Source organism: Lactuca virosa, chromosome 8 (assembly GCF_052849685.1).
Source record: "Lactuca virosa cultivar CGN04683 chromosome 8, Lactuca_virosa_CGN04683_v6, whole genome shotgun sequence".
In the NCBI taxonomy this organism is placed as follows: Eukaryota; Viridiplantae; Streptophyta; class Magnoliopsida; order Asterales; family Asteraceae; genus Lactuca; species Lactuca virosa.
The window spans coordinates 83,657,353-83,678,614 of NC_136433.1; the positions used below are offsets into that span (position 1 = coordinate 83,657,353).

Genomic DNA, 21,262 nt, shown 5'->3' on the forward strand with positions numbered 1-21,262 from the left:
TTACAACGAAGAAGTTATGGCCCGTCGAAGTTTCGCGATAAAACCGGCACAGCACTGCACGACGTAAATAGTAAATTTTTGATAAAGGAATTTTTAGCCTTAGCAATCTAAACAAAATTCGTAGTATACGTTAAACCGAGAGCGTGCATAAAAAGAACGCCCAAATCTGACTTCGTATGAGGAAGTTATGATTTTTCTAAGATTTGGCTTAGCAGTGCACAGCCCGAAACCCGAATTTTAGATCGAGCGGTTTTTGGCCAACGTGACCTAAATGAGAGTTGAAGATCTCATTAATAGGAGCTCAACGATAAAAACACAGACAAAAACGGAGTCCGTACGTAGAAGTTATGAATTTTATGCAGCCATTTAACAGTATAATTTTCTCATACTGTTAAATTTAAAATCGGTTGAGAATTAACCGATGGAGTCAAAAGGAAAGTTGTAGATCTTGTCTTTACCTATGCGTGGATATAAAGAACGTCAAAAACGGAGTTCGTATGCGAAAGTTATGAATTTTCAAAGATTGGTTGTTTTACCTAATGTGCTCGGCGCCACGTGTCAGCACCAGGCGAAGCCTTGGAGCCTACGCAAGTTCACGACGTGAGTTGAAGTTGCACGATGCGAATTCGCCACAGACAGCCTATAAATAGAGGGCCGGGGGAAGCTCATTCCTCACACCTTTTACCCTCTCTTTCTCTCTCTATACTCTCTCTCTCTCTCTAACCCCCCAAACCCCCCAACCCCCCCCCCCCCCAAAGCCAAGGGTAACTCCCTAGCACGAGAAGGAAGCCCCGGAGCTCCCGTCGGCTCCGAGAAAAAGAGCTTTTCGGCTCGGAAACGCTGCTCCAGCGAAGCCCGGTTTTTAATAAAAACCCGCTGTAAGTGAGATACGCCTACCATACTTTAAATATAGCTTATATATAAATATAGTATTGTTATTATGAACCTATAAATAAAATTTATCAATGATTCAAACTCGTTATACTGATTGATCTACTTATGGGGATGATGTCTAGGCTGTGATTTAGTGAGGTGTTTAAAATGGGATTTCCAAACAGTATACTCCGTATACCAAACGGACCCTACCTCCGATATGATCCTACCTGATTGTTCCTTACTTGATAGATCATGAAGTAAACTTTGAGTTAATGATGAATCTAGACTAATAATTAGTCGCAATAAAGATTAGACTAAAAATTAGCGATAATAATGCTAGGTTTCGTCGAAGGAAAATAGAATCGTTAAAAGCGAAGCGCTGCCCGAGTTTGGAATCATCACTTTAACAAGTGAGTGCATAGTTACTTTCATCTTACACATAGATATGAAGTATTTTATATAAATTACGTGCTATGTGTGCATATAACCTGTATACTTGCTATCTATGTTGGATGAACGATTTTATACATGTTTAAATAATTTAAACTATATATGTACTTTATATCTACGAATATGTTGGGTAAAACATGGGTAGATGAATGATGAGAGATGAAAGATGATATGAGTGAACATTGGCAGCTATAGACTTAGTGCCTAATAAATAAAATCGGCAGCTATGGACTTTGTGCCTATTGGATAAACGTTGGTAGCTATGGACTTAGTACCTGTTAGATAAACGTTGGTAGCTATGGACTTAGTACCTATTAGATAAACACTGGTAGCTATGGATTTAGTACCCGATGAATGAACTTTAGCAACTATGGCAGCTATGGACTTAGTGCATGTCGTATAAATCGTGGAAGCAATGGACTTTAGATTGAAGGAATGTAGGATAAATAATTCTTAGGGTAGACCCGGAAGAATAAAGAAGATATTGGGGATGGGTAATTGGGTTAATTGTTTGATGATTAAACATAATAATTATATTATTGTGGGTTGAAACCCCTATGTACTCACCAGGTTTCCCAACCTGACCCACTCAAGCTTATTTGTATCACAGGTGACGATATGAAGCTACTTTACACTGAGAGATTTAAAAGAGACATAGATCACTAGTGTAAATGAATGTAAGTTATGTTTATGCTTATGTTTCTGTATTGACGATGACATCCCAAATGTTTTAAAATGAATAAAAATACAATTCTTTGGAAATGCTTTGATAATATATTTATCATGTTTTTCTGGGAACAAATTCCGCAACATTTTTATTAAAAGAGATACTCTGATTTTTATAAAGCATAAATGAAATCGGTCTTTTCTGACCATGAAAATGGGGATGTCACATAGGTGGTGGTGGAGAGTGATGAGTGGGTAGTGGGTGGTGGTTGGTAGATGGTGGATGTGTTGGATTAGTGTCTAAGTCCATAACTATTTGGGTATATACTTGACCCGATTATGAGCATGGTCCTTTTGGGTTGCCTTCACCATAGCAATATGTAGGATGAATTAAGGAGAGAGAGGTTTAATTATGATTTATTAATATATTATAAGAATAATATATTAAAGGAGAAATCATAATGTTTAATTGATATTAGTCAAGAATTAATTAAGAATTAATTTTGTGGCTAAAAGAGATTAATTAAACTTAAGGGGTTTGTTGTGAACCTATAAGATAATTATATAATTGGGCTATGGATCACCTTGGAATAATAGGTTGGACGAATTCTAAGGGGAAGCTCATTAGAAATCGTCCAAGGCATGTTCCAGAAGGGGTCCATGGGCTGCTTAGGGCTTAAGCAGCCATATTAGGGCTTCCTAGTTGTAAACCCTAATAGCCTACATGTATATAAAGGACCCTTAAGCCCCAAAAATGAAAACAAGAGTTCCTCTAGGGTTTCCAGCCATTTTTGGTGCCTCCTCTCTCCTCCCTCTTCATCCAAGTTGCTTAGTGGTGTTTGTGACTCCATTAGAGGTGCAACACTTGAGGCACTAAGCTTTCTGAAGCCAATCAAAGCAAGGATTGATTGTTATTGCTATATAATAATCAAAGGTAATTACTAAACCCTTATTTCAGTTCTTATTTGATAGATCTAGGGTTTGTAAGTCTTGGATTCATTGCATGTACAATAGAGAAACCTAGATCCAAGCATTAGGGTTTGTATGAGCACATAGGATTGTTCTTATGCTTAAAACCCATCAGGATGGTGGTGGGTTGTGGGTTGTGGCAGTGATGTTGGGTGGTCGGTAGTAGTGATGGTGGAGGTGGTGGGTCATAATGGGTGGTGGTGGTGGGTTGTAGATTTTGGTGATGGGTGTTTGGTGGTGGTGGTGGCTGGATGGTGGTGTCGATGGGTTGTAGGTGCTTGATAAGATATTGTTGTGGACGTCTTATGCAAATAAAATTCCACTGCTCGAATGCACTAAAGGATAACACAAGGAAGCAGGTCAAATCCTCAGGGACACAATCATAATGGTTATTGTTTATTTGCATATGGCACATACTAGTCAAAAACAAATAAATATAAAAAGGGGGATTTTGATTATTAATTAAATTTAGAAATTGCAGTGAAATAAAGTGAAAAAAATTCAATAATAAAAAGTGAATTCAGTTCTGCTGTGACTTTGCTAATCATGCAATCAACATTGACCGAGTTATTCAAAATGTGTTCTATCTAAGCTGGTACTGAAAACTACTAACAAGCTTTAGTAAGTTCTCTTTTACTTAGTTAAATTAACCAAAACAAGCTCTTCAGTTAACCCAAACTTTTTACTAACTTACTTAAACAAACTCTTAATTAAATTAAAAAAATAACATTATGATCTGTGTAAAATACTTCTCACAAGCTCGGAAGCATAAAAATATGAAATTTCAGTTTATATCAAAGTTAAATCCCAACACGGAACCAATCTGATACTTGTTACTTATTACTAGTTGATTAGAACAATTACGGATTCCATTAACGAGATTAAGTAGAGTGATTTAATCCTAAATTATGTGATCAAACTAAAAAGAATCAAAATCAAACATTCATTAAGTGCAAAACTGAAATTACTAGATACAATCACAAATCAAAAACCAAGTGTAATGATTGATTACATAAAAAAAGTACTAATCTTGAAGAACTGAAATCTAGGGTTCTAGGCAGACATGGCTAAAATCTAATGAAAACTGATAAAACTAGAAAGCATACGATTAAATCTTACTAAACTAATAGAAAGAGACTGTCGATAGTCTCTAGATCTTCAAAAATTGATGGAAACGGAGAAAAATCACCAAAAATCGTCGGAAAAAGGGTTTCTTTTTGTCTCTGGTCGTCTAGGGTTCAATTGAGAGGATATCTAGTATTTATATAGCAGACTTGGCAGCAAATAAGGGTTCTGGCAAGAAGCACGACCCGTGCTTGGGCTACACAACTTAAAATATCCAAAGTAATGCACTGGTTTGGATCGGGAGGTAGGCACTGTAAACAGGGCAACTAAAATAGATTAGGATAACTTGTTTAACATATCTTTTTTGTAGATAAGATCCAAGATATTAGGATCTATTGTTATCTTTATCTATGTATTCTTGTTCCTATATATATATATATATATATATATATATATATATATATATATATATATATATATATATATAATAGAATGAATCCCAATGGGATCTGTTACGCCTAATACAATCTTCAACTTGGTATTAGAGCCCATCCTAGGGTTCCAATGTTATCACCTTCTCCGGTTTTCTGGTCTTCTTCCAGATACGCCATTACTATGTCTTCCACCATCAACTCTTCTAAGATCGCTACCGCCATCTCCCTTAAGCTAACCAGAACCAATTTTCTGCTTTGGAAGGCACAAGTTGTTCCCATCCTACGAGGTGTACAACTCTTTGGTTATCTTGATGGCACAAAGCGGTCACCACTTGCCAAGCTAACCACTGGAACATGTGCAGATACTAGGGAAAACCCTAACCCTGAGTGTGATGCGTGGGCTGTTCAAGATCAGGCCATCCTCGGTGGTCTTTTGTCCTCTATGACAGAAGATGTGCTTCCCCAGCTTACCCGATGCACAAATACATCCAAGCAATTATGGACCTCTCTCCATACAATGTTTGCTGCTCAACACAGAGGGAATCCAATCCAGATACGCACACAACTTTCAACTACAAAAAAAGGAGACATGAGTGCATCAGAATATTATCAGAAGATGAATAGTTTTGTGGATACCATGGCTAATATTGGTTATCCAATGGCTGATGAAGAGGTAATCAACTATATTTTAGCAGGTTTGGGGCCAGGTCACGATGATTTATTCACTGCTGTCACCGTTTTAAGCAACCAACATGAGGTAACCTTGCCTGAGTTTTACTCTTATCTAGTTGCCCATGAAACACAAGATAGTGCAATTAACAACGTGACAGAATTCACATCCTCAGCCAACAGTGTGAGTTGTCAGGATTCACAAAACCCCCGTCGGAACATCAACAATGCTCCCCATAATAACCACCGAAACAACTATCATGGTGGAGGTGGCAGCCGCAGTCGTGGTCGTGGCCGTTGCAGGAACAATGGTGGCCCACAATGTCAAGTGTGTAGGATTCTCGGTCACACAACTTTAAATTGCCGTAATAGATTTAATCATGCATATCAGGCTGAGGAATACCGTGGGGGTAATAGTGCTATTACAGGAGGAGGTTACAACAATGACACAAACTGGTACATAGATACTGGAGCTACAGACCATCTCACTAGCGATCTTGTCGGCTCTCCGTCCAAGAGCAATATCATGGCAAAGATCAAGTCCAAGTGGCCAATGGAACAGGTTTGCACATTTCTCACATTGGTCATTCAAAAATTTCCAGTTTAGGCAAATCCCTTGCTCTTAAAAACATTTTACATGTCCCTAAAATTAACAAGCATCTTCTTTCCGCTCATAAGTTTGTTTATGATAATAATGTATTCATTGAAATTCACACTGATGCTTTCTTTGTTACGAAAAAAACCACGAAGAAAACTCTTTTATTCGGTAAAAGCAAATGAGGACTTTATCTGGTGCCGCTCAGTCGTCCTCCCTCCAGTACTTCTCGGCTTGTTGCGTCTAGTGTTAAAGTGTCGCCATCTCAATGACATCAACGTCTTGGCCATCCCAGTTCATCAGTTGTTAAGTCTATTTTAAAGACAAATAAGTTAGGTTGTTCTTTTGATGATAAACTTTTTGTTTGTGATGTGTGTCAGTGTGCTAAGAGTCATCAACTTTCTTATAATAATTCTATTCATGTTGATTCTTCTCCACTTAAACTTGTTCACACTGATGTTTGGGGACAACTAAAGTATCTAGTGGTGGTTTTAGATATTATGTTAGTTTTTTGGATGATTATAGTCGTTATACATGGATCTATCTCATCAAAAATGAATCTGATGTTGAACAAATTTTTTATAACTTTCAAAACCATGTTGAACGTCTTCTAAATGCAAAAATTTACATTGTTCAATCCGACTGGGGAGGCGAATACCACAAACTCCACCACTATTTCCAACGTATAGGAATCTCCCATCACGTGTCATGTCCTCATACATCACAACAAAATGGAATGGCTGAATGAAAACATCGCCATATTGTTGAAATTGGTTTAGGTTTACTTGCTCACTCCTCTCTTCCCCTTGGATTTTGGGATGAAGCTTTCTTAACTGCTTGTTATCTCATAAATCGTATGCCCAGTCGTACTATAAATAACTCAACACCCGTCACACATCTTCTCAAAATACAACCCGATTACTCCTTTTTGCGAATTTTTGGTTGTGCTTGTTGGACAAGTCTTCACAAGTACAACTCTCATAAACTTGAATTTCGGTCGAAATTGTGTGTTTTTCTTGGTTACAGCTCAATACATAAAGGGTACAAATGCTTAGATAGAAGTACTGGACGCGTCTATATATCACGAGATTTAATTTTTGATGAATATCGATTCCCATTTGCAACTTCATCCACCTCCACCACACCATCTCTTACTTCCACAGTTGTGTCATTTCCCCAATCTAAACCGACAATTGTAAATGACCATCTGAGAAGTTATGACTTATGTATGTTATTATCTAACAGTTCTTATGCAGCTACAGCACCATTAGCACCTGTTCCTATGTTCTTCACCTCTACCAATGGTGTTTCCAATTCTCCACAGCAACCAACACATGTGACTTTTGCATCGGATCATGACGATAGTCCCACCACTCCTGTTGATGTCACAACCACAGTCACTAGCGAAGTTGGATCCACACCTGTCACCACCACCGAAACCGCGACTACCACTGTTAGCAGTGATGTTCCATCCTCTTCTGTCAACGAAGCCTCACCAAGCATACCTCCCCCACCTCCTTCCACCATCACTGCTCGTGGTCGTGCAGGAAAATCTTTCCCTCGCAAGTTTACTGACGGGACTGTCCCCTATGATCCAAATCGACGAGCCTTTTTCACGGTTCCTACTTTGCATCGGCTTGCTCTCTCTGATCCATCATGGAGGAAAGCAATGGAGGCTAAATTCGCTGCACTTAAGGAAAACTACACCTGGATTCTTGTCCCTTGGCCACCTGGTGTTAATGTGGTGGGTTGTAAATGGATTTTCAAGCTCAAACAACATCCAAATGGTACTATTGATAAACATTAGGCACAACTAGTGGCTCACGGTGTTACTCAACAATATGGTATTAATTATCAGGACACCTTTAGTCCTATTGTGAAACCTGCCACTGTTCGTTTAATTCTCTCATTGGCAGATTCTAAAGGTTGGCATATTCGACAGATTGATGTTAGTAATGCTTTTCTCCATGGCTTATTAAATGAAGAAGTATATATGCAGCAACCCCCAGGTTTTGAAGATTTTTAACGACCTAAATATGTGTGCAAATTAAGGAGGGAAATTTATGGTCTAAAACAATATCCTCGTGCTTGGTTCTCTCGGTTAAGTGATAAATTGCATCAACTTGGCTTTCATTCTTCCAAAGCTGACACTTCCCTTTTCTTATTTCATCATGGAGATATTACAATTTATATGATGGTCTATGTGGATGACATTGTCATTGCGGGTTCTTCTCCACAGGTGGTTGATAAGTTGATTCGTGCTTTATCTTCTTCCTTTCCGATTAAAGATCTTGGTCGGTTAAATTATTTCTTGGGGATTGAAGTTGTTCATAATTCAGGGGGAATCACCTCGATGCAACATAAGTATGCATTATATTTACTTCATCGTGCTAATATGAAGAATTGTAAGAGCGTCTCAACCCCAATGTCTGTCATAGAGAAACTGACTCGAGATCATGGTCAAATTCTTAATGAAGATGACGCTTTTAAATATCGTAGTTTGGTTGGAGGTCTTCAGTATCTAACATTGACACGACCAGATATATCATTCCCTGTAAACAAGGTGTGCCAATACCTTTCCAAACCTACAAATATTCATTGGGAGGCGGTCAAGCGAATTTTAAGATATATAAAGGGAACGATAACCACAGGTCTTCGGATTCGACGATCTAATTCTACGCTCCTAAGCAAATTTTAAGATTTATCTTTGTTTTGTGGTTTAAAAATCTTTTAAGATTTTGTATGTTTTATTTAAATATATTTTTTAATGTTTTTTTTTGACATTTTATTCGTCCAATATAATTATTTAATATTGTTTTTTATGTGTTTTTTCTTTACATCATTCACTTATATATAAGGATGTAAACGAACTGAACGTTCGGTGAACCGTTTGTAAACTATTCGGCGGAAAGTTCATTTATGTTTGTTTATTTAATAAATGGACAAACATGAACAAAAATTATCATTCGTTTAGTTAAACAAAAAAACATGAACAATGGTCTCCTTCGTTCATTTATGTTCGTGAACGTTCGTTTACGTTCATTTATGTTCGTTAGTTTAATTAATTTATATTCAATTTCTTTTATTATATTATCATATTATATGTTCGTTTATGTTCACATATGTGTTTTATGATTTTATGTGTTTTTCATTTACATCATTCATTTATATGTCAGTGCTTCTTCATTTATTGCCTAAATAATTATATTTTTCCGTATAACTATTTCTGAAAAAAAACAAAGTAAACATATATATATATATATATATATATATATATATATATATATATATATATATATATATATATATATATATATATATGTGTTTATTTTGAGAACAAATGAGAACAATTCTTAACCACTAGTTTTTAAATGTCTAAATGTTTAATAAACATATCTTACACTCTTTGTCTCTCTTTCTCTCTCTAGATCTCTCTCACTCGTCAGGTAAGTCTGAAATCTGAACCACCCTAATGATTACCGGACCGCCTTCGGAGCCACTGTAACGTCGTTGGAACCGCCTTCCGACCGCATCTTCACTCTCTAGTCTACGAATCTACTTGTTCGCCTCCTCCTTCTGCCTCCTACCGCCGAAAAACACCTCATCCGCTCCACCTCTTCCTAAACTATCATCGGATCTCATTTCACTGGCCATAAGATCGCGTTTTCAGATCTTGTTTCATCGATTATAAGATCTCATTTACTGATCTTGTTTCACCGGCCACAAGATCGGCTTTCCTGATCTCGAATTAGAGCCTTCCGACCTCCGACCTTCGACAACAGCTCACTAAGAAACACGCTTTCATCTTCGACCTTCTCTCAATTTGGTTCTAGATCTCGTTTCACCGGCCACCTGCCGCCGCGACATTAGAGGTTTCCCGATCTACTTTTTCTTTCCATTGTTACCGTCAACATAGACTTAGATCTGGTTTGCTTTCCTTCGTGTTTGCTTCATGCCTTCTTCTGATTTTGCTTTAATGTGGTGTATAAATATCTTCGTTTCCATGAAATGTAGTTGGTGATGCTGAATCCATGTTATTGGCTTCTTTGGACGGTGACATTTATGGCTTCGGTATCACATACAGTTGATTGTCAAAAACCAAGGTTTTCTGTACTAATAAAGCTTGTAATTAATTACATATATTTAAACTACATTTTTTGTAAATTACGTTATGTCAGTTTTGATATAGTAAAACTAATTAAAATGATAATTGAAAGTAAAAAGACTAAGAAAGGGCGTGTAGCCCAACGGTATCAGGTGGTACCCTCCCTTTTTGAGGTCGAGGGTTCAAGTATCGTCGTGAACTTAGGTGGAATAGGTGTTATTAGCTTAGGAGTATATTAGATTTGCCGGTTAAAAAAAAAAAAAGTAAAAAGACTAAGAAAGAACAATTTAATATGGGAATTAGGGTCATTTCACCGTCATAATTTATTGTTGTGTAATGTCTTATATGTCCGATGATTTGTATTTTTTTCAATTAAATGGTGAATAAGAATTGAAACTAGTTTTTTAAGCTAATTAGTTTTGAATTAAAGTAAAGAATATAATGTGATGAGATATATTTTTACATTGCGATGTAACATTTAATATGTTATGAATTTTTGTAAGAATGTTTTTAATTTGGTCAACAAATGATTCATTCGGTTTATATAATCACATATGATTATATAAATCCAATCACATATCATTTATAGGGACAAAAAAGAATATTGTCTATATAAATCATATGTGATTTGATACATATAATCATGTGTGATTATATAAACGCGAACAACTATTGAATCAAAAACCAAAATACAAATATGTTTTTTATAAATCATATATGATTATATACACGAAACCAACTATTGAATCGAAAACGAAAAAGTGAATGTTTTCCAAATAAATCATATATGATTAAATACATATAATCACATGTGATTATATGTATCTAATCACATATGGTTTATGTGGACAAGTTTCACATGTGATTAAGTATATGATGAAAACTTCTGAACCGATAACATGAAAATAAATCTTGTTTACATAAATCATATGTGATTAAATACACGAGACCAACTATTAAATCGAAAAAGTGAAAATGAATATTGTCAATATAAATCATATATTAGAAAATACATATAATCACATGTGATTATATGTATCTAATCACATATGATTTATGTGGACAATATTCATTTTTGCGTTCTTGCTTCAATAGTTGTTCTTTGTCCACATTAATCATATGTGATTAAATACATATAATCACATATGATTATATGTATCTAATCATATATGATTTATATGGACAATATTCATTTTTGTGTTCTCGATTCAATAGTTATTCTCGTATATTTAATCGTATGTTATTATATGTATCTAATCACATATGATTTGTATGGACAAGATTAACTCGTTTTTGTATATATAAATCATATATGATTAGATACATATAATCACTTGTGATTAAATACATAAGAAAATTTATTGAATTGAAAACTTGAAAATGAATTTTGTCCATATAAATCATATGTGATTAGATATTGAATCACATATGATTTATGTGGACAAGATTCATTATCTTGTTCTCGATTCAATAATTGTTCTTTGTCAACTTTAATCATATGTGATTAAATACATCTAATCACATGTGATTATATGTATCTAAACACATATGATTTATATGGAAAAATCAAATCGTGTCAAATCCAATCACATATCATTATTTGGGCAAGATTTATTTTTGCTATTTCGATTCAATAATTTTTCTCTTGTATTTAATCGCATGTAATTATATGTATTTAATCACATATGATTTATATAGACACGATTTGGTGGTGGTGATTGGTGGTGGGGGTAATGGTGGTAGCGGGTAGTAGGGGTGATAGTGGTGGCGGGTGGTGGGGGTGATGGTGGTGGCGGGTGGTGGGTGGTGGTAGGTGGTGGGTGGGGTGGGTGGTGATGAGTGGTAAATGTGGGGGAGGGTGGTGGGTGATGGTGACGAGTGGTGGTGGTGGTGGTTGGTAGGTGGTGGTGGGTGCTGGTGGTCATGGGTGATAGTTGGTTTGTATTGGTTGTGGGTAGTAGTGGGTGGGTTGGTGGTGGTGGTGTTGATGGGTTGGCGATGGCGATGGCAAGTGGTGGTAATGGGTGGTGGCGGCGTGTGGTGATGTTTGGTGGTGGTAGGTAGTAGGTGGTGGTGGTGGGGGTGACATGTGGGGTGGTGGGTTGTGGTAAGGGTGGTGGTTATAGTAGGTGGTGGGTGGTGGAGGTGAGTGGTAGTGATGAGTGGTGGAGATGAGTGGTGGTTGTAACGCTCGTAGATCCGGGCTAGTCAATTTAAAGATAATAGGGGTCAAAAACGACTTTTAGACAAAATATTATTTAGAATAAATAATATTAACCAAGTTGTAGAACATGTATCAAGGGTTCCGTACATATAAAGAACGCCGAAATTCGAGTTATAACGAAGAAGTTATGGTCGTCGAAGTTTTACGGCAAAACCGACACGACACCGGGAATCGTAAAAAGTGAATTTTTGATAAAATACTTTTTAGCCTTAGTGATCTACACGAAAGTTGTAGTATACGTTAAACCGAGAACATACAAAAAAAGAACGCCCAAATCTGACTTCGTATGAGGAAGTTATGAATTTTCTAAGATTTGGCATAGCAGTGCACGACCCCAAACTCGAATTTTAGTTCGAGCGGTTTTTAGCCTACGCGACCTAAATGAGAGTTGAAGATCTCGTTAATATTAGCGTAACGATAAAAAGACAGACGAAAACGGAGCTCGTATGCGAAAGATATGGACGAAGCTTAGTCTCTACTTTTTGTAAATCCGAGATAGAATGATAATTAGCCAACGGGGTCTAAATGAAAGTTGTATTACTCGTAAATACCAACGCATGGATATAAATAACGTCAAAAACGGAGCTTGTATGCGAAAGATATGGACGAAGCTTAGTCTCTACTCTTCGAGCGCGATAAATACGATACAGTTTTTGTAAATCTGAGATAGAATGAGAATTAGCCGACGGGGTCTAAATGAAAGTTGTAGTACTCGTAAATACCAATGCGTGGATATAAAGAACGTAGAAAACGGAGCTCGTACGCGTAAGATACAGACGAAACTTAGGGACTACTCTACGATAAAACTCCTATAGATAGGAGATGAACTCTTCATATTTTCTTCACACCATAAGCCTTTCTTTCTCTCTCTAACTTTTCTCTAGCCTCCCTAAACCCTCCCAAGTCTATAGAACCTCCCTAGCATGAGAAGTAAGCCCCGGAGCGCCCGACGGCTCCGAGAAGAAAAGCTTTCGGCTCGGAAATGTTGCTCCAGCGAAGCTCGGTTTTTAATAAAAAAAACCGTTGTAAGTGAGCTACGCCTATACTATACTTAATATAGCTTTTATTTAAATATAGTAATGTTATTAGGACCTTATAATAATTATTTGGGCTATTATTATGGGTTATATAAGTGTCGTTATAATATCTTATTAACCACTCGCGGTACGGGGAATCCGGTTTGGAGGGCCGCTTGGGTTGTTGGATTCAAAAGTGTTATATGTCAAAATGATCCTGCCCTCCGGTGTTTCATGTCTGGCCCATGTCTGTACATAGTGGGTGAAGAGTATTGTTTAACGCTTATATAATAGTAATAATAGCTAGACTATTAATTAGTTTCGTTGAAAATTAGACTAAACTCTAGTGGTAATGATACTAGGTTTTGTCAAAGGAATTGTTTTAAGATTAACGAAGTGCTATCCGAGTACCGAGTCACCACCTTATCAGGTGAGTGCATAGTTACTTTCATCTTACACATAGATATGAAGTATTTAATATAAATTACGTGTTATGTGTGTATATTATCCGTGTTCTTGATATCTATGAGGGATGAACGATTTATACATGTTTTAAATTATTTAAACTGTATATGTATTTTATATCTACGAAAATGTTGGGTAAAACATGGGTAGATGAAATAGTTGATGTGTGATAAAATGATGAGAGGCGTCAATGTTTAAGATGATCTAGCCATCTAGCGGAGTATAGATGACGACCACAGACTATTCTAGACAGTCCAGTGGAACACTAACAGGCTCGTAACTTGTAGGTGTTTTTGAACTACGTATTCAGTAGGTATTTTTGAACTAAGTGTTCACAATATGTTTTGAACTAAGTGTTCGCCAGATGTTTTGAACTAAGTGTTCACCAGATGTTTTGAACTGCGTGTTTACCAGATGTACCCTGTTGTATAAACCCTGGCGACTATACGACTTAGTGCCTGTTGTATAAACCCTGACGACTATGCGAATTAGTGCATGTTGAGTAAACCCTGGCAACGATGGATTTTGTGTCGATTCCTTAAGATGATCCTTAGGAATGAATGAACGAGGAATAGCTAATTCTTAGAGTAGATCCTTAAGAGTAAAGAAGATAATGGGGATGGGTAATTGGGTTGATTGTGATGTGAATTTATGAACATGGTTTGGCATGCGGAATTAAAGAATACACAATGAACATGGTGATTTGGGTGTTTAAGAGATGTATTTGAATATGTATGGTGTTACAAAAAGGGATAGTCTACATAAATAACACACACTTACACACTCAACTTTTGCACCTCTCAAGCACACCTCTACAAGTGGTATGAACCTACCTTATATAGAGGTGTTTACATGTCTCTCTCTCACTCTCTATCTCATGAGTTAAAAGGCTAATGCACCACATGCAAGCGGGTCTACAAAAGTCAAACATTTACACAGTCAATCATGAATAACTCTGTACCCCAACATTCTCCCCCTAAAAGTTAGGAATGGATGACCCACTTCAAATCTTCCAAAATCGAGCAACTACGCGATCCGAGCCTCAAGGGTGACACATATCGAAATGAACTTCAAATCTTCAATTCTTCCATGATTCTTCAATTTGGGCTCTAGGATGTGAGACCATACGAACCAAGCATCAACGAATGATCAAGAGCTTCTCAAACTCCAAATAATCACCCAAAAGTTGAGCATAAAAACACACCCCGGAAATCTTCAATAAAACCAAACCCATTTCGAAACGAAATCACTTCCAAACTTCCAATTGCATCATTTCGTGTACTTCAAAAATTCAAGGTCACTTCGGTCTTCAAATCCGCGTAATATGAAAAATTCAAGTTCGAATTTCCATATAAATTTCTCCCCCTTTTTATAATCGAAATTTGATTATAAAACCTTCAAGGAAAGAGAATGTGCTCTATTTAGAATTTTTCGTGTCAAAACTCCCCTTAACATGTGGCATAAAATTTGTGCTTCAATCCGGAAAACCCAAAAAATCTTCAATTTTTAGCTTCGTTCACGTACCGCCTTTGACAAATTTCTCAAAAATGGGTAAAAATTGTCAATTTCAAAATTCTGTAGTGACCTGGTGCGCCCAAAAATGCCAAAAATGCAAAACTCTCCCCCTTTTCTAAAGCTGGGTAGAAAGCGTCAATTTGCACAAACCGCAGGGCGTGAAATGCTTTTTCTTCAATTTCTTAGAAAATCAGTCCATTTTCGAAACTAGGCAAAAACTACCAAATTTCCGAAACTCCAGAGACTGATTTTGAAAGTTCTGCCTTTTGTCCTCCAAATATTCGAAAAATACCCCAATTGTCGAAGTTAGGTATAAGCTGCCAAATTGTCGAAATTTCAGGGACCAAATTCGAAATTCTGCACACTTCTTCAAAACATACGAAATTTTGTGGAACGTACGAAAAAGTGCCAAATTAGTGAAACTTTAAGGTTCATTTACGAAACTTTGCTTTCTTCTTCCCCAATTTTGTTTCCCAGGTAACGTTCCCTTCGTACGAAATCCTCAGCACCATTTTAACGAAAATTTTCTCTTGTTCGTTAGTTTCAATCACCAAACCCATAGCTCCATTTTAACGAAACTTTTTGCTTGAAATGTCGAAAATTTCTGCATAATTCGTTTCGTTAACAATCAACATCGTTATCAAAACTTTCGTTTTCTTCTTCCCCAATTCTTGAAACCTTCGTTAGTGAATCAAACCAAATTTTCGACAGTAAGGCAAAATCTTTGCGATCAAAAATCTTCGTTATCAAAAACCAAACAACCCAATTGAAGTCCTTTGCTTCCCAACACAACCTGTTCGTCAATCGACTCCAACTTTCGCTTTTTCAGAAATCAAAGTTTTTGACTATTTGATTCGTTCCCAAATCAACAATAGATATCAAAAACTTCCCTGTTCGTCAATCGATATCAATTCAATAAACCCACATCGACATCAAAAAGTTGATTTCACCACTTCGTTACCATTCATCCAAAGCGAATCGTCAATCACCATTCCCAAAATAGTCGACTTCCCAAATCCACTTCCCAGTCGAGTTTTCGTTACTTCAAAAATCAACCCTTCATTGTCGACAAACCTAGTCAACAGCGTCAAGCCAAACTTTCGAAACTTCCCAATTGAATCTTCGTTTTCACTATCAAATCTGATTTCAACCATTCGACTTCAACCATATATACTAACAACTTCAAGTATATATCGAATGAACTTTTAAATCGACTCAGACCAACTAACATCGAAATCAAGTTCAACTTTAAACCTAATTTCGTTATCAGTTCTAGTCAAAGGATCCACAATCTAACCACAAATCCAACATCCTTCACATACATATTCGATCCAGGTGTACCACTGATTTCGAATCACAAGTACACATCGATTATAATTCTTGATTTCAACTAATTGACCTTCATTACAATCATCTCCTTCTTCGTTTCCCAAGAACTCAAGTTTTGACTTTTCTTGTTTGACTTTCACTTACGACCCATTTGGCACATACGAACAACAAAACTCAACAAAATCACCATTGATGAAGATTCAATCAACAAATATTATCAAAATCGAGTTTGATTTTAGGCTTCAATGACTCAAGCCAAATCAATTTCATTCAAATCGAAGAACATCTGTAATTCTTTACAGATTTCGATCGTAGAAAGAAGAAAAGAAAATCATGAACAGGTCAACATTTCATTATAAGAAAGCAAAATCAATCAAATCAACATGAATTGAATTGTATATTTGATTCACCGACTGAGATTAATGATAAAACCGAGAAACGAATGTACATGCTCGTGAATGAAACGAACCAGATAGAAATATTGTATTAATCAATTAGAAATAAGATTTGGGCTCACAAAAGTGGATCATGAATAGTAACAGATTTAATGTGTTTAGTTGGGCTTGAATCAATGAACAGTAACCAGATCGATACATTTGGATTTGAATGAATAAAATGAATTAAAACTTTTGATTGGGCTTGATCTTAAAAAAATTTGTTGAATCACCAATGGGGTAAAAACAGATTAGATTCAACGAAACAAATCAATCAAAATTCAAAACGTAACGCACGATTCAATAGGATCAAGAGAGATTATAGAGAGAGACTCACCAAAAATGCTCTAATTGTGACAAATTTGGCCAAACCGAGAATCGTTCTTCAAAAAATCACGTTGATCTTTGAAGACCCGCTCTGATACCAATTGATGTGAATTTATGAACATGGTTTGGCATGAAGAATTAAAGAATACACAATAAACATGGTGATTTGGGTGTTTAAGAGATGTATTCTAATATGTATGGTGTTACAAAAAGGGATCTACATCTAGTCTACATAAATAACACACACTTACACACTCAACTTTTACACCTCTCAATCATACCTCTACAAGTGGTGTGAACCCACCTTATATAGAGGTGTTTACATGTCTCTCTCTCTCACTCTCTATCTCATGAGTCAAAAGGCTAATGCACCACATGCAAGTGGGTTTACAAAAGTCAAACATGAATAACTTTGTACCCCAACAGATTGTTTGATGTTTAACATAATAATTATATTATTGTGGGTTGAAAACCCTATGTACTCACCAGGTTTCCCAACCTGACCCACTCAAGCTTATTTGTATCACAGGTGTCGATATGAAGCTACTTTACACTGAGGGTTTTAAAAGAGATGTAGATCACTAGTGTAAATGAATGTAAGATCTGTTTATGCTTATGTTTCTATATTGACGATGACATCCCAAATGTTTTAAAATGGATAAAAATACATTTCTTCGGAAATGCTTTGATAACGTATTTATCATGTTTTTCTGGGAACAAATTCCGCAACACTTTTATTTAAAATGTTACTCTGATTTTTAAACAAAGCATAAACAAAATCGGTCTTTTCTGGCAGTGAAAATGGGGATGTCACAGTGGTGATAGGTGGTGGTGGTGGGTAGGTGGGTGGTGGTGGTGGTGGTGGTGAATGGTGCTCTTGGTGGGTGATGGGTGATAGAGGTGGGTGGTGGTGGTGGTCGGTGGTGATGATGGTAGGTAGTGGTGGTCTTGGTGAGTAGTGGGTGGGGGTGGTTGTAGCGAGTGGTGGTGATGGTGGTTGTGGTGGGTGGTGATAGGTTGTGGTGGTGGTGTGTGTTGGTGACGAGTGGTGGTGATGGTAATGGGTGGTGATTTTGTTGGGTGATTGATGGGGGTAGTAGTGGTGGGTGGTGGTGATGTGTGGTGGTGGTCGGTGGTGATGGGTGGTGGCCGAGGTTGGCAGTGGCGGGTGGTGATAATGGTGGTGGTTGGGTGTGGTGGTGATGGGTGGTGGTAGTGGTGATGGTGGTAAGTGGTGGTGGTGGTTGTGGCGGGTGGTGGCGATGGGTAATAGAGGTGGGTGGTGGTGGTGGGTGGGTAGTGGTGGTGGTGATGGGTGGTGGTTTTGGTGGGTGGTGGGTGAGGGTGGTGGTGACGGGTGGTAGTGATGGGTGGTGGTGGTCGGTGGTGATGGGTGGAGGTCGTGGTTGGTGGTGGCAGGTGGTGATGATGGTGGTGGGTGGTGGTTTTTGTGGATGGTGGTGATGGGTGGTGGTTTTGTAGATGGTGGTGATGGGTGGTGGAGGTGGGTGGCGGTGACGGGTGGTGGTGGTGGTGGTGGGTGGTGTTCTTTGGGTGGTGGGTGGTGAGTGGTGTAGGTTAATGGGTTTTTTAATTTTTTTCCTTATTTTTTAATTTATATTAGTATTATTTGATGATTTTAATTTAGAAAATTGTGTGGCCCAAATTTGTTCTCAAATGTTCTCGCAATAAGAAATGTTCTCGATTGTATATATATATATATATATATATATATATATATATATATATATATATATATATATATATATATATATATATATATATATATATATAGTTAAAAGAAAAAGAAAAAAAACAAATATTAAATAATTTTAATAGAAGACTGATAGTTATTCGGGTTATTGTTTTAATTTGTTTGTTCGAAAAAAAATGTCAAAAAATCATTATATAATTTAAACGAACAAAACGTCAAAAAAAACAACATTAAAAAATATATTTAAATAAAACGTCAAAAATATTAAAAGATTTTTAAACCACAAAAACAAAGATAAATAAATAAATAATAATAATAATAATATAATTTCATATAAGTTTGATAATTGATTTTAAAAAATAAAAATAATTATATAAATAATCTATATTATTTCTCTTAAAATATAGATAAAAAAACAATTATATATATATATATATATATATATATATATATATATATATATATATATATATATATATATATATATATAGGGCTAGGTTATTTTGTTTCTTACATCTATTTTGTGCTCGTAAGCACAATTCTGGACCAATGGATGAATAAAATCAATGGTCATGATCTGAAGGTCTACGATATTACAATATGGTAACATGTACCATATAATCACACAAATTTCAGCAGAAGGGTGTTTTGGTCAATTAACCTATATTAAAAAAAGGAGATTTCCGGATTTTAAGGGATAATTAATTTCCTTTTTTTTTAATCTGGATTTTTTAAATTAATTCAAATTTAATTGTATTATAATTTCTAATACTAACCGATTTTATTCTGTCTGAATGACAGAGAGTCAAACATACACTAGTAAATATATTTTCGATTTTATTCTTGTAGAATATGGTTCATTCAATATATTTTTTATAATTAACATGCTTAAAGAATTATACAACATATTATCAAGAATAACATTTTCTAAAGAATACATATTTTATTTTTTAAGAATCACTAATTACATTAATTCGTAAAGAATAAGACTAAACAATTATTACATTCATTCTGAAAAAAAAATGATTAATAATGGTTTAAGAATTACATTTATTCTCAAAGATTAAAACTAAGAATGGTTAAAAAAAATAAAAATAAAAACATCAAAATCTAACAAAAACACTAATACATTCTGAAAGAATATTATTGTTAAGAAACACTTTATATATTCTGGCAGAATACATTCTGCTAGAATACTCTTGTTCTCTATGTTTTCTTCTTTTTCCACATCAATGACAGCCTCTTCAAAATCTATATCCACAAAGAAAACATAATCAACTTTAAAATATTAAAACTTTTAATATATTCTAAAAAAATAAAACTATAAATTCTAATAGAATGTGTTAGACATTAAAGACTTTTAATTTATTCTAACAGAATGTAATACTCGAGTCACTTGATAAGTATTCCCCGAGTCACTTGATCCAAATAATCAACTTAATCTAATTACAATGATCCTAGAGCCTACATTGTAGCTAACATAGAGGACAATACGTTGGAAAAAAGGTCATATTATTACAAGCAATAATGTGGGAAATATGACAGTTCAAAGATCACAAAAAATTTCTGAACAAAGTAAAAGTGCTAAAAATATAGCTGTAACATCCAATGTTTGAAGGACTGTAACTCAGCCAATATTAATCCAATTAAAATGACTTCAGAACCTAACTTGTAGCTAACACAAATGAGAACATGCATAAAATTATGAGAGAGATATGGTAGTTCAAAGATTACAAAAAAATTGGATGAAATATTTGATTCGAGCATTTTAGCAAACAATTGGCGGGCAAAATCGGATGCTCAGATCTTTATACTCCATTTGATGAAACATACAACATATGTAATTAATAAATACATGAATGTGACTAAATTTACAATAAAATAGTATATACCTTCAAATACTAACGATTAATTTGAGATTTCATGCCATAAAATCGAGATTCCATTCTGACAGAATTAGAATTTGATCTTCCATTCCGGCAGAATTGCTGTCAGATACACCCATAATAAACAATTTGTGGTAATTATCCAATCAAGACCACTGCATAGTACATAAAAATTATACTTTTAATTTTTCGAATTTCTTGTTGGAGCAAAAGCCTTCAAATTCGTTGTTAGAGAGAAAACTAAAAACATAAACAAAAAAAGAAAGTTCCAACCAGACTATAGGGTTAGAAATTATCCCCATAATCTGGTTTCTTTTTTCCTTCATCCCCAAAGTCGTGTTTAGGGTTAGAAATCAAGTAGAAGAAAGACTAACAATTACTCACCAAATTAGAGGTTCCTGATGAAGAAGGAAGAAGAGTATAGTAATCGTTAAACACAAAAGCCTTTCTTTAATCGAATATGAAATAAAGAGAGATTGCGTTTCTATTTCTGTTCGTTCCTGGTGAAGAAGGAGAATCAAAT

The 21,262-nt window shown here is 35.7% G+C and overlaps 1 protein-coding gene and 1 long non-coding RNA gene across 2 annotated transcripts; both read left to right on the forward strand.

The window, feature by feature from the left end:
* The first annotated feature begins 4,590 nt into the window (after nt 1–4,590).
* On the forward strand, nt 4,591–7,531 carry LOC145130564 (uncharacterized). Its single transcript, XM_079065342.1, has 3 exons — nt 4,591–5,691; nt 6,105–6,226; nt 6,970–7,531. The coding sequence occupies exons 1-3, from the start codon at nt 4,591–4,593 to the stop codon at nt 7,529–7,531; spliced, it is 1,785 nt and encodes a 594-aa protein (XP_078921468.1).
* A 1,545-nt stretch (nt 7,532–9,076) lies between these two features.
* LOC145128859 (uncharacterized) lies at nt 9,077–9,888 on the forward strand. Its single transcript, XR_013717144.1, has 2 exons — nt 9,077–9,651; nt 9,739–9,888. It is a non-coding gene; the product is annotated as an uncharacterized LOC145128859 (long non-coding RNA).
* Nucleotides 9,889–21,262: the final 11,374 nt, after the last annotated feature.